Source organism: Arachis stenosperma, chromosome 9, assembly GCF_014773155.1.
Source record: "Arachis stenosperma cultivar V10309 chromosome 9, arast.V10309.gnm1.PFL2, whole genome shotgun sequence".
Taxonomy (NCBI): domain Eukaryota; kingdom Viridiplantae; phylum Streptophyta; class Magnoliopsida; order Fabales; family Fabaceae; genus Arachis; species Arachis stenosperma.
In genome coordinates, this window is record NC_080385.1 from 52,510,675 (window position 1) to 52,524,069 (window position 13,395).

Consider the following 13,395-nt stretch of genomic DNA (forward strand, 5'->3'; position numbering starts at 1 on the left):
TATCATCGAAGTAATACATAAAGTTCATAACACGCAACAAAAGACAGTTTTAGGAATACATACAATTCAAATGATGTTGAAATAATAATACTATTTACTATAGTATATGATTCTTTGATCATTTGGCTTTATGTAAAAGCCAAGTGGCTAAACATCTTCAAAATACGACATCTTTTTATTTTTTGTAGAGTGTTTATGTTGGTTATTATTATTGTGGATTCTCAACCCATATATATGAGACTATTTACTTCAATGGATTCCACATTCTCACTGGTTATCTTCTCCTTTCTCCTATCATGAAGAATTCAATGTTATACTTTTCATTTGCTCTTCTTTATACTTTTCTCTTATCAACACATGTCTTAACTCATGAAATACCAAATCATGGTGAGTCATTTTTTTATTTTATTTCTTTAACTTTTGTAATGAGTTTTAGGATAATTATCTAAATCTTTCAAAATTTAAAATATACATACTAGTCTTTAACGTTTATCTTTATTAGACAATACAATCTCTCTCAAATTGAATCGAATAGTAAAATACAAAATAAAATTTAAATTATTAAAAAATTTTAAAATAATTCCTAAAAAACTTTAAAAATTTAAACAGTCATTTTAATTAAATGAATTAAATTAAAAAAAGACTGATTTGTCTAATATAAGTAAATTTTAAAGATTGTTTTGTGTATTTTAAAACTTAAAAGACTAAAGCATCTAATATTAAAAATTTTAGAGATTAATTTAAATAATTACTTTCAATTTAATTTTCAATTTTAAAAGAATGATTGCAATTATAACTTACATTTTTTCTCTATTCACCAGAGGAGAGAATTCCTGCGCAAAATAACGATGCATGGCCTTATGAGTTAGAAGGTTCAACAAGTAACTCAATTGGTTATTATCTTCCCAGTGACTACTTTCAAGAAGCTAATCCTTCTTTGTTACCTAACGCTAAAAAGGGTCACTATATTACTCGTTTGGTTGGCTATACTCCCAGTGACTATCAACTTGACAAAACAATGATAGATATTAATTTTCCGGGTGGTAGAATAAATTTCCCTTGGCCATTTTCAAGTTCTATGTTTGTGACACCAAAAACTGAAGCAAGCCCTCTTTATACTACTACTTCGACTAGTTACCATCCTGCCAATCAATATCCATCATACTTCGGAGATACTGGTGAGGATTTTTTTTTTCCCTCTTTTAATGTCTATCTTTTCTTAGTACCTTAAATTTTTGACATAAGTGGTCTAATTTATTTCAAAATTGATGAATAATGTTAGGAAATTAATTTTTGTCAGCCAATTTTAATCAATGTGTTTAAAATTATTTTGTTTATCTTAAATTATATACTCTAAATCATAAATCTTTAATTCTAAATTTTAAATTATAAATTATAAATCTAAAAATTTTCAAAAAAAAAATTAAGTTAAAAAAATAACTCATGTTGGCTAACTAAAATTTGATTCCTTATATATATATATATATATATATATATATATATATATATATATATATATATATATATATATTTTTTTTTAAAAATAATCAGAAGACTCTCTTATCATATATTAGCATACATTTTAGCCAATTTTACAACGTTATAAAAGTATATAACTTGTTTAAACTATTATTTGTGAAAATCATTTTATTTATATATTTTTCAAAACTAATGAAAAATTCATTATTATTAGAAAACCCAATGTCTTATATTCTAGTCATATATTGGCTTAATACGTGGTTCATAATGGAATTTTAGGGAACGAAAAGCTACATATGTGTTTTATTGCTTCTTAAAGCATCAAGCAAGTTTAAAACTTTTATTGTGTATTGTTATCGTAAGATTTTTTAACTTGAATCCTCTAATTATTGTAACAAATAAAATTGCTGAATCAGAGAATCCTAAAAGTAGAAGAATGATGAGAAATCGTAAATTTATGATGGAGCCTTCAGAAGTTAATGAAAAGTTTACTCATATTTTTCCAACAAAGACTTCCAACATGATACATGGCGGTAAAGGATATGGAGACATTGATGAGGCGACAACAACCTAATACCAACCTATCAATCATATACATATGTAACCAAATATATAATAATATCGATATGGGGTGTCTTACGACTTATTTATATATGAACCTTCCTATCTGGTTATTATGCTATGCATTTCTTTCTTGTCATCTCTGATTTGGTCATTAACCTAAATCAATATTTGATGTTATGAAATAAGTATGATTTTAATATAAAATTATTTGCTTGTTCGATAATAATTTTAATTTAATCTTGAAATTTTAATTTTAGTATCTCAGTCAAACATTAAAGCAATAACTGGATTTATAATGATGGATTTATCTAAAGAACAACTATATATGACAAATAAAATTATCATTTTATCCAATACTTAATCAACACTAAATTTTAAATATTAAATTTTAAATCCTAAATCTTAATAATACAAAATAAAGTGTTGGCCTAAAATATTAACTAATATTAATAAAAAATACAATTATATTATACATTTATGTAATTTTGTATCCAAGTTCATTCAAGTTGGTCCAACACCAAAAAAATCCAATACCATTAAATGAAATGTGAAATACACACACCCAACACACACGAAACCGTTCTTACCCAACGCTTCTTCTCTTCTTCTTCTTCTCCTCACGCTCGTTTACGCACGGAGCGTCTTCTTCTTCGCCTTCTTCCTCCTCCTCCTCCTCATTCTCCTCCTTCTTTTTCACGTCATTTCTTCTTCACGTGTTTTCTCCTTATCGTCATTCTTTTGTTGTTGTTGCTGTATTTTTTTCTTTTCCTCCTTCTCTCTGGTGAAGAAGCAGTAGAAGGTGAGGATGAAGAGTTTTGAATTGTACAGAACAAAAATGAACCGAACATGTTATTATGGTGAAACAATTGTATAGTAGTACTAAATGAATGGAACATTATCCATTATATAAATTCAAATTAGAACATCTTTCTGTATAATGAGCCGAACATGTACTCATCGTGAAACAATTGTATAATATTGAGTGAACGAAACATAATCCATTATATAAAATCAAATTCAAACAGCTTTCTGCATAACGAACCAAACACAGTACTCATGGTGAAACAATTGTATAGTACTGAGTGAACGAAACATAATCCATTATATAAAATCAAATTCAAACAGCTCTACCTATAATTTACATATTATCAATTCAATTCAATTCAATTCAGTACACCTCCGTCCATTCATTTCAATTCAAATTAGCAATTGCATTTCATTCCATTCGATTCAAAATTGAATAATCCAAACTTCGTCAGTTTGATTCGTTTCAGAAGAATAATCCAAATCGCTTTCATTCAACTTATTTGAAGTTGTGTCATTCATTGTTTCGATTCAAAAGTGCAGATCGAAGAAGAAAAACGAAAAAGATTCAGAAGAAGATAAATGAAACGTAACCAGATCGAAAAAAGAAAACGAGAAGATGAATGTGACCAGAGGAGAACGACGAAGGCAATGCAGATCAATAAAAAAGAAAGCACGTTGACCAAAGCTTTAAGTTGCAGCACATTATATGTAGCGCGTGTATGACAAACGAGTAAGGCAGGAGAGGAGCACATCTGACCCATATTGTTTGAATAACTTGGATACATTTTTTATATAGACATAAAACAATATTATAAAAAATATTGACCTCTTAACCATTTTTTTTATCTAAAGTTTTATGTAATTAAATAACATATCTTAGACACCCAACATCAACAACTATTAAACAAAGACAAATACAAATGATAATAGTGACAATATGTACATACGGAATTTTTTTCTTAAAGAATGAAAAAATTTTATTATTTCCAAAAAGAAAATAACCCCCAATGTCCGGTTTACCACGCAATAAATGGGACCTCTTCGTCGTTTATCTTGGTCAAAATTCTTCAAATATTATTTTTACCCTATCTTTTTTATTTTTTCTAATTCATAATTTTATTATTGTTTAAATATTTAATTTAGATATTGTTATGCTATAATTATTTAAAAAGTTAGGTTAGATAATGTTACCTAAAAGTAGTTTTTAGTTATTATAGGAATAATTATTTAGATCATCAGATAATAATGTATAAAAATAAATATTTATATTAGATGAGTGCATGATTTTAATTTCAATTTTAATAGAGTGTATTTAAATCGTAGGTTATGAGGAAAATTAACTTATGTTTAAGATTAACAAGTGACCAATACAGGGTAGAGGATAGGATAAATATTTTTTAATTATAATTTAAGTGCCATTACTTGACTATTTAGATTAGCTTAATGTGATCGAAATTTTATTTGAATTTTAGTTTAGATTTAGTACGTCATGATTATTTTATTTTTTATATTTGAAGTGTTACATAGCGTGTATCAATGGAGCACAATTTGCTAAGAGGCTATGAGGAGAATTTGTATAGACTAGATAGGATTGATCATATTGTTGGAAGGTTTTATATAAAATTTAAATTATGTATTTATTGAATATAAAATTTGTATTTTTGGGAGCTTGAATTCTATATAAGTTTGTGTTTTTTAGCCTACTAAGATGTTAGACACTTGATGAAATAAACTAACATAGTCTAACAAGCTTGCTAGGTCATACTTCATACGAACATGCTCTGAACATGTGGCATACATGATTGAGTGAGATCATAATTGGACGTTGCTTGTTTTGATTGAGAGGTGGCAGCGAAAGTCAAACACGTTTTATTTGCCTATATGAGTTGATTATTATCTTGCAGGATGTAGCTTATTAGTTAGAATTTCTGATTGATGGAGATCCTGCTTTAGTGGCTACATGACTAGCTGGAAGCTTTTCTATGAGGGACGGACCATAATAGAGTTATGCTAGCAGTTAATAAGAGCTGTAATAGGACCCACTGAGAAACAAGATCAGAATAAGTGGAGCGTCAATATATCGTGGTTTAGAGATATGATATGCTAGGATTTGGAAGAGGACACAACGGATGAGCGATGAAGGCAGTACACGTGAGGGTATATCAAGCAGATCATAGTAGTATTTTGTATTTGGACATGTCTGACTGTCGAGTTCACAAAAGGTGGCTGCCACTATCGAAGGATCTAGATTGGTGTAGTCATCTATTTTGGGGTTTAATTGTGCTTGACTTTTCGTACTAGCAGATGTGTCCAACAATAAACTAAATGCAACAAAACTTAGGTGGATGTAGAGGTTTGCTTCTCTCTTGGACATATTATCATATCACTGCATTTTTACCCCCAAGAATTTGAAGAGTGGAAATTTTCTTTTGTCCAGAATTATTTCTGCATTTCTTTTCTTTGTTTTATTGCTCTCTAAAGAAAAGAAAGTGTAACTTTTAACAATTCATGAAATTGTAGGTGGGTGGGACACAAGCTATCTCGGGGCTCTAAGGATACTAGACTCTGGAGTTGGAGAGGAGTTCTCAACAACATTGGGATAAATGATGTAGGTAATCAATATATTTGTATATAAGTATAGACGTGTTCTTTTTTTTTTTACCAATTTCCTTGTTATTGATTGAATTTACATCACAACTTTGATTTGCGTCTGTCACAATAGTATTTGTGATGTATTTTTAGTGGGTGCATGTAGTGTTGGTTAGTTTGGGAGACCAACAGAATCACGTTGTAGGCCACATACCACATGATCTACCTGTTTATACTCTGGATCCTCCATAGTTGCATCAACTAGAGGATGATGATCTGCCATAGGTGCGACCTCGAGGGGGTGACGGGATAGGGTGCGTCCTATGCCTGGCCAAGCTAGAGAAGCTTGTAGATGATGATATTAGGGAGTTGTGATTCACAAATGTCATGCTTGCGGATTATTTGACCTTCGAGCCACCATGTCTGACACAGTCATCATATATCTGTTGGGTCAGTGCGAATTATAAGTTTGTGAAGTAGTTTATCTCTTCATTTTCCTCAATAGATATATCCATGGGTTCAACATCTACTTCATCACCATCAGATAAAGGATTAATTTCATTAGGATTAGTCATTCGTTCTCCAACTATAAAATCCTCATGGCTTTCAAAATCTGCTTACACCATGTTATCTGGTAGTGGATTCGAATATGTATTAGACGCCGCAATGCTACTTTCGGGTGGTTGATGACAAGTCATCTTATGCTAGTTTTATTAGCATTTTTCCTTGCTTTTGTTAAGTTTTATGCACTTTCTTGCACAATAAGTAAGTGATTGGAGTGGAATTCCATGTTTATCTTGATTTAATCAAACATCATTAATTTTATACAAAATCATGAGATTTATGCAAGAATTAAGTGATTATTATAAACGATGCAATTTCTTATGATTTTGGTGAGACCTTGATTTCTTGTTTGATTCATTTTAGGTGAGAAAGTGAAGAAAAGGAGAAGCACTCCAGAGTAACCTTGCGTTCAAAGAAAGAACGCACGCTTACTTGCGACGCGCACGCATACAGGACGCCTACACGTCAAGAGCAATTTTCGAAGACCCACGCATACGTGTGCATGACGCGTACGTGTGGTAATGGTTGGTGCTCATTTTCAAAAAAGAGCGCTACGTTCAGTAAGCTAATGTTTTCAGGCAAATTGAAATTTGGAAGTGAAGTTCTGCAATCGACGCACACGCGTCGATGGAGCATCTGGGATAAAGCACGCGCACGCGTGACTGGCGCTGAAGCCTGGAATTGAGATTTTACTACCCACGCGCACGCACAGAGGACGCGCACGCGTGGGCAGCACTCACTAAGCCAACATAGCGCTTAATAAGAGAACACCATTGAAGACGCATATGCGTGAAAGGAGCGCGAGCGTGTTGGGAGCTGAAGACTGATAGTGACGCGTACGCGTACATGACGCGTACGCACCGATGGAGCAAAAGGACGCGCACGCGTCAGAGACACACACTCGTGGGTGAGTGAACGCTGCGCTCACTTTAAGAACACAACATTCCCCTGGAAGCAGCAACAAATGCACCTCTGATCCACTTCATACAAGGCCAAAAAGCCCACTCCAAGTACTGAAAGCCAAAATTGGAAAGTGTATAAATAGATAGGAATTTGATTTCATTGAGGAGATCTCTTTTAATTTCATTTTTAGAATTTTAGAATTAAGATCAGATATGAGTTTTCCTTTCTGTTTTGTTTTCTCTCTTCTGCAACTTTTACTTTTTTGTTTTGAATCTTGGGCTTCGGATTGAAGAATTCTTCTGAATTCCTTCATCGTGGAGGTTTCTTTTATTTTTCCTTTGATAGCTTTATGAATTGAAGATCTGATCATAGTTTTCTTTCTTTTTTTTACCTCTCTTCTGCAATTTCTTCTTTTCTGTTTTGTTAAGAGAGCATTTGAGATCTTAGTTTTCTTTCTGTTTCGTTATTCTTCTGCAATTGTCATTTTCTCTTTTAGGATTTTAAAGTTGGTCTAAGTTTTCATTCTATTTTGATTCTTCTGAAATTTTACATTTCTGTTTTGGTACTGAAATCCTGATTTGATTTTCTTCATCTAAGAGTTCTCTAGTTTTCTGCACTTTACATTTTCCAGTTCTGTGTTGATTTTCAGCACCCAAATCCCTTTATTCATCATGCAATTTAAGTTTCCTTGCAATTTAGATTCAGCAATTTAAGTTACTTGCATTTTAAGTTTCTGCAATTTACCTTTCTTGCAATTTAAGTTTCAGCTCTTTTAATTTCTTGCCCTTTAAGTTTCTGCAATTTACTCCTTCAGCACTTTAAGATTCCGCCAATTTACTTCTTGCATTTTATTTTCTTGCAATTTATTGTCTGTTAATCAAATTTCACCCCAAATCATCAAATATTCGCTTAACTAAATTCATCACCATACTAAAGTTGCTCAATCCATCAATCCCTGTGAGATCGACCTCACTCTTGTGAATTATTACTACTTGATGCGACCCGATACACTTACTGGTGAATTTGTGTGAAATCATTTTTCCCTCATCAGTGGTATATTTAGATCAACCATTAACCTTCTAATATTTGTCCTAACTGTGTCACTTGGCTAGGAGCAATATCCAACAAACATCGATAGGCATCATTATCACACACTTTCATCTTTTTCATTGCCATTTTAAAAAAAATTCTATTGGAGCTTTAATACCCATTCAAAAATGATATTTTAAGATAAATAATGAATATTTTGCTTTGAAGTTATTCAACAAATGCTTACTACAATGTCTCTGCCATGAATTTGAAAAGTACTCAAAAATTGCTTATGTCAATCTTTAGCATTAAATAGAAATAAATTAAAATATTAGCTAATAATATTAATTGAAAATAATAAAAATAAAAATATATTAGCTTTTGTCTATTACTCATTATTGTGTATGATCATCCCCTAATGCATCATGCAGGCAATTCAATAAATAAAAATTCAAAGAATCTCTAAATAAAAATTCAAAGAATCTCTAATAGTGTATGTGAGAATTTGCATAAAGAGAATATACACAAGGCAATATCCTCCGTATGGACCTTTTAAACAACATCCATCTAAGTTAAAAGTAGTTTTCAACTATTTAAAAATTCTTATATACATGAAACTATATACATAAAGATCCTTTTAAAAAAATGAGTTTCCTCCTTCAATGTCGTTTAATCATAGTACTCCAATTTTATTATGCTCCCCTATTTTTTTTAATAACAAATTAGAAAACTTAACTATCTTCTATAACATAAAGCATGAGAACCTTAACTATCTTCTAGTAACTATTTTTTCTTCTAACCTTATATAATTTTTTGGGATGGGGTTCAATTCCAAACTTGGTATTCAATTTATTAAATATGAGTTCATTGTTTATGATTGGATCAACATTCAAAGATTGTTTCACCTTTTATGCTATGCATGTAAAATTGCTATTTCTCTTTTCGAATTTTCTAATACAAGGATGTTTAGGCTCATAACTCTTGATAAAAAAAGCAACATCATTTGGAGAAAGAGAAATATAGACAATCTAAGAACAACTTTTAGAAACAAATTGATGACATGTTATCTTAAGCGATTTTTGAAGTTCTTTTTCATTTACTTTTTTAAGTTTTAATCAAACTTATTATGTTTTCTAATAGAATTTAATAAATAATTAAATAGTTAGAGTTGGAATAGCATTGTTGTGTTTTCAAGAGTTTTTAAGCTCAAAACAAGCAAGAATTAAAACTTTTTTACAAGAAAAATACATATACAATAAAAAAGTGGTCTAAGGAACAAAATTGTGCCCAAAAAGAAGACCACTGGAGCACAAAACACATAAGCCCGGCGCATAAGTTCTCAGTCCTGACCTCTTTATACTCAAATGATGATAACTTGAACTTCAAAAGTCCAAATGAGGCAGTTTAAGTTGTGTTAGAAAGCTAACGTTCAGAGTTTCAAAATGTTATGCATATGTCTATAGTGGACATTTAGTTTGAGTCGCGCACCACCATCATCTTTGGGATATGAAAAATCAATGCCCCAAACTTCTTCAATCACGCTCGGCAGAAGACATGCATGCTCGGCGGACCTCCTGCACGCTCGGTGGACCCTTCCTTCTTTCTTTCTCCGCCAGGTGTTCCTCCAAGCACTCCACACACCCGGCATATATCCTCCCCTGGAAGGTGTATTTTTGGACTTTTTGCCCAAATTTCTGTAATACAAGCCCAACTTACAACTCTCAGAAAGTAACAATTAAGGCCTAAGTTCAATTATCCACATCATTAGAAGTCTTAATCACATTTAAAATATTGAAGACTCTAGAAGATTAATTATTAATTTCTTTTAGAAACATAAGAGATTTGGTTGTTAGGATTTAATTTGAATTATTATTTTGAATTTGAAATTAAAGTTAGTAAATAGTTATCTTATTTTTCTCCCTGAAAGATAAGATTAGGATAGTTTCAAATTTGAATTCTAGAATTATAATATAAATAAGTGAACAAGGTTCACAAGAGAAGGCATTCACGAGGAGGATCTTCGGATCCAAATCCTAGCCAGCTCCTCGGTAATCTTTTTGCATTGTTTTCTTTCCTTTTTCATGGGTAACTAATCATTTGTCAAAGGGTTATAAGCTCTGTTTATATTTTCTATGGGTTATTAACCTACGTTTATTTTATTTTGAAGTTTTGCATTGATTTATTTTAGGATTGAGTAATTCATTATTCATTCAGATTAGTAGTATTGAAAGCTCTGCTAATCTCATTTGAATTCTTTTATTATAATTGAAAATTTTTATATTTGAATTAAAGTTTGAAAACTCTTTCACATGACTCTTTGAATTTGGCTAGAAATAGTGGTTCAATTAGTGTACGACACATGCATAATTTTCAATCACTCTAATTTTGAATAAATGACATATAATTCGGATTAGAATAACTTTTAAAAATTGTGTTTTTCTTATAAAGATTTAATTGGACAGGAGTAGCTTGAGTATGTGACATATAATTTGACATAAGAACTACTTTTCACTACAAAAAATACTGTTAAAATCGACAAAAAATCAATGACAAAATCGACAACGTTTACTGTCGCTTTTAAACGTGTCGATTTTCAAAAACTTAATAAAAAATCAACGATTTATTAAACCATCAATAAATTTTATAAAAAATCAACAACTTTTTCATCGATAATATGAATTTGAGATTTATCCATATTCCACAAAAGTGACACCCTCACTGTCGATAATCTTATGTAAATCAACGAAACGTCTGTCGATATTTGATTTATTAAAATTGACAAATTAGCCGTTGATTTAATTATTAAAGTATAGGCAATATCATCATCTATTTTTTTATTTTCTTGTCTTATCCAAATTAAAAAAAACGGCAATATTGCTGTCAATTTTAATAGCCATATTTTTAAATTATTTTTTTCATTTAAAAATAGTAGACAATTAATGCAAATAAAATTTTAAATATAAAAATAAAAATTATACTAAATATTAGATAACCAGATAAATAAACTTTTAAATATAAAAATAAAATTTATACTAAATATTAGATAATAAAAAATCCTTTAATATAAAGATTCAAGACAAGATAAATAACTAAATACAAAATATTCGTCTAAATCCACTAATAATACAAAATATTCAAAACAAGGTAAATAACCCTACTCGTACTCGTCTAAATAGTTCTCATCTAAGTCGTCAAGATTATTAGAATCATCCTCCATTTGAGAAATGATTTCCTTCTTCACTAGGCACAGGATACTCAACCATCATCAACAATTAATACCTGAATTGTGGTTTCTCTACCAAAATTTGGCACTGCCATTCCATGTTTCTCTCATTTGACATCAAACAGTCTTTGTCACTGCTTGAGCTATTATTTTTTTGACTTTCAGGCCTATTTCTTTGAGGATCCTAGAAAACTCCAATAGACTTTTGAGGAGAACATGTTGTAGGCAGACAAAAAGACAAATGATATTGATCAACATAAGATTGTAGATACGGGTGTTTTAAAATCTCATATGCCTATGATACATATAAAATGAATTTACTTTTGAGTTAACAATAATGAATCACATTAGTGTTAGAAATAAAGTTAGTCTCGGTGAGGCTTACTGATAATCGATGCTCGAGATTTTTTTGCAGCATGCACTTTATTAGCATTTCCCTACATATATGAGTAAAATTTAAGATTTTCGAGCAAACATACAGGTGCAGAGGATACCTAGACTCAATTTAAGGTAACAGATGAAGAGAAAAGCATGAATATCACCAGAGGATACCTGGACAGCATCATGTAGATGTAACATCTTTTTCTTCTCCAAAATCCCAGCCTTCTCAAAGTCTTGAACATATTCAGTTAAGTGATTTAGCACTATATATGTGGCTTGCCTTGTTTTCACAACTCCCAAGACCTGAATGACAACCATCACATCAAATTTATCAAAGAGTTTTTTTAACCCTCTTTAACAAAAAAAAGATGGATTATGAAATTTAACTTGATCTGAAACCAAGATAATATTGGAGGATAATTTTTCTTAACTTGCATACCCTAGGATATGTTACGCGAACATCTTCTAGGAACTTCCGTGCTTCTTCTCCTTCTACAATGCTTTCATTGATAACAGCAGAAGCAACATCACTTTCACCTACACAAGAAGTTTTATGCAGAAAAATAAGCAAGTACACTATATATTGTATATCTTGTAAACCAGGGTTCTTATTACTAGGATTTACAGTGTCTATTAGTACAGGATTTGCATTCTATTTTTTACAGCAAGTCAAGGAGAAGAAACAATATGGAATAGAGGCAACAAAAAGAGTAAAAACTGTAAATAATATTTTGTAAGATAAAAGGCAAAACTTAATGAGGTAATAAAACTACCTATGAAGTCATGTAATTATTGTCGAGCAACTCTATATGCATCAAGAAGTGCAACACAAATATTACAAGCAGATTCCAACCTTTTTACAGTGAAGTATGTAACTAATTTTGGTGGAAGCATACTAGACTGAAGAAACTTGTAGTAATTTGAACAGTGAACATTAGTTTTTAAGCTTTTTCAGTCACATAGAGGCTCGTGTGAAGCCAAATCTATTGCCTCCTCCACGGATAGCATTAGAATATTAGCTATCGTTTGAGAAAATTTTCCTTCATCAAGCATCTCTAGTAAGTTGCTTGGACACCTAATATGAGCAACAAGCTCTCAAATTAGTCATGATACTAATGTGGTTGAAGCAATCAAGTTCATAATATTTGAAAACTATTATACTCAGAGTATAAAGATAATGTAAAAATTGCTAACCATTGAGAAGGCGTACTCATATGTCTTTCAAATTTGTAGCATCCAGATTAGTATCACTTTCAGATGTGTCGTGAGGATGAACATGTTTACCTTCAATGTTATTTAGGCAGGAGGTATATCTCTTCACTGTGGCCCAATCAGAGCAGGCCCTAGTTCCTCATCATCTCCAAGTTCACCAAAATCTTTTAGTGTTTTGTTCAACATTTCATACTTTGTGAAATTAAAAATTAAGTATACGTTTCTGTTAATTATACGATCAAACGAATTGTTTTATCCAACCATTCACTATAAGTGTTAAAAACACAATACCACCAGTGAAGAAAACAAACTGCACAAGCAAAAGGTATTTGAGTGATGAATCTAATGTCCTTGTAAAGTCATAATTAATACCAGTGTTCCTATCTCTGGAGTCAATTCAAATGATCGGCCACTCAAATGCTAAATGTCAATTGAAGGAGAATATTAGGGCAGCGGAAACAACGACGTAAAGTGACAGAGAAATAGCGGTGTTGCAGTAATGGAGTGATGGTAGTGCAGCAGCAGAGCGACGGCAGCACGAGTGTGTGATGGAGTGACGGCGGCACGACAGCAGTGTAACGACGATGGCACGAGGGTGATAGAGCGATGATGCTTAAGCATCTTTTCTATCTTTTCTTAATAAT

At 31.3% G+C, this 13,395-nt stretch overlaps 1 protein-coding gene and 1 long non-coding RNA gene across 2 annotated transcripts; one reads left to right on the plus strand and one right to left on the minus strand.

Moving 5' to 3' along the window:
- The first annotated feature begins 251 nt into the window (after nucleotides 1-251).
- LOC130951934 (uncharacterized) lies at nucleotides 252-2,203 on the plus strand. The gene is made up of 3 exons (XM_057880692.1): nucleotides 252-387; nucleotides 822-1,178; nucleotides 1,896-2,203. The coding sequence occupies exons 1-3, from the start codon at nucleotides 297-299 to the stop codon at nucleotides 2,051-2,053; spliced, it is 606 nt and encodes a 201-aa protein (XP_057736675.1). The 5' UTR covers nucleotides 252-296; the 3' UTR covers nucleotides 2,054-2,203.
- Nucleotides 2,204-11,053: 8,850 nt separating this feature from the next.
- LOC130951975 (uncharacterized) lies at nucleotides 11,054-13,371 on the minus strand. The gene is made up of 4 exons (XR_009074174.1): nucleotides 12,734-13,371; nucleotides 11,979-12,076; nucleotides 11,711-11,842; nucleotides 11,054-11,595 (listed from the first exon to the last, which is right to left on the minus strand). It is a non-coding gene; the product is annotated as an uncharacterized LOC130951975 (long non-coding RNA).
- Between the last annotated feature and the right edge of the window lie 24 nt (nucleotides 13,372-13,395).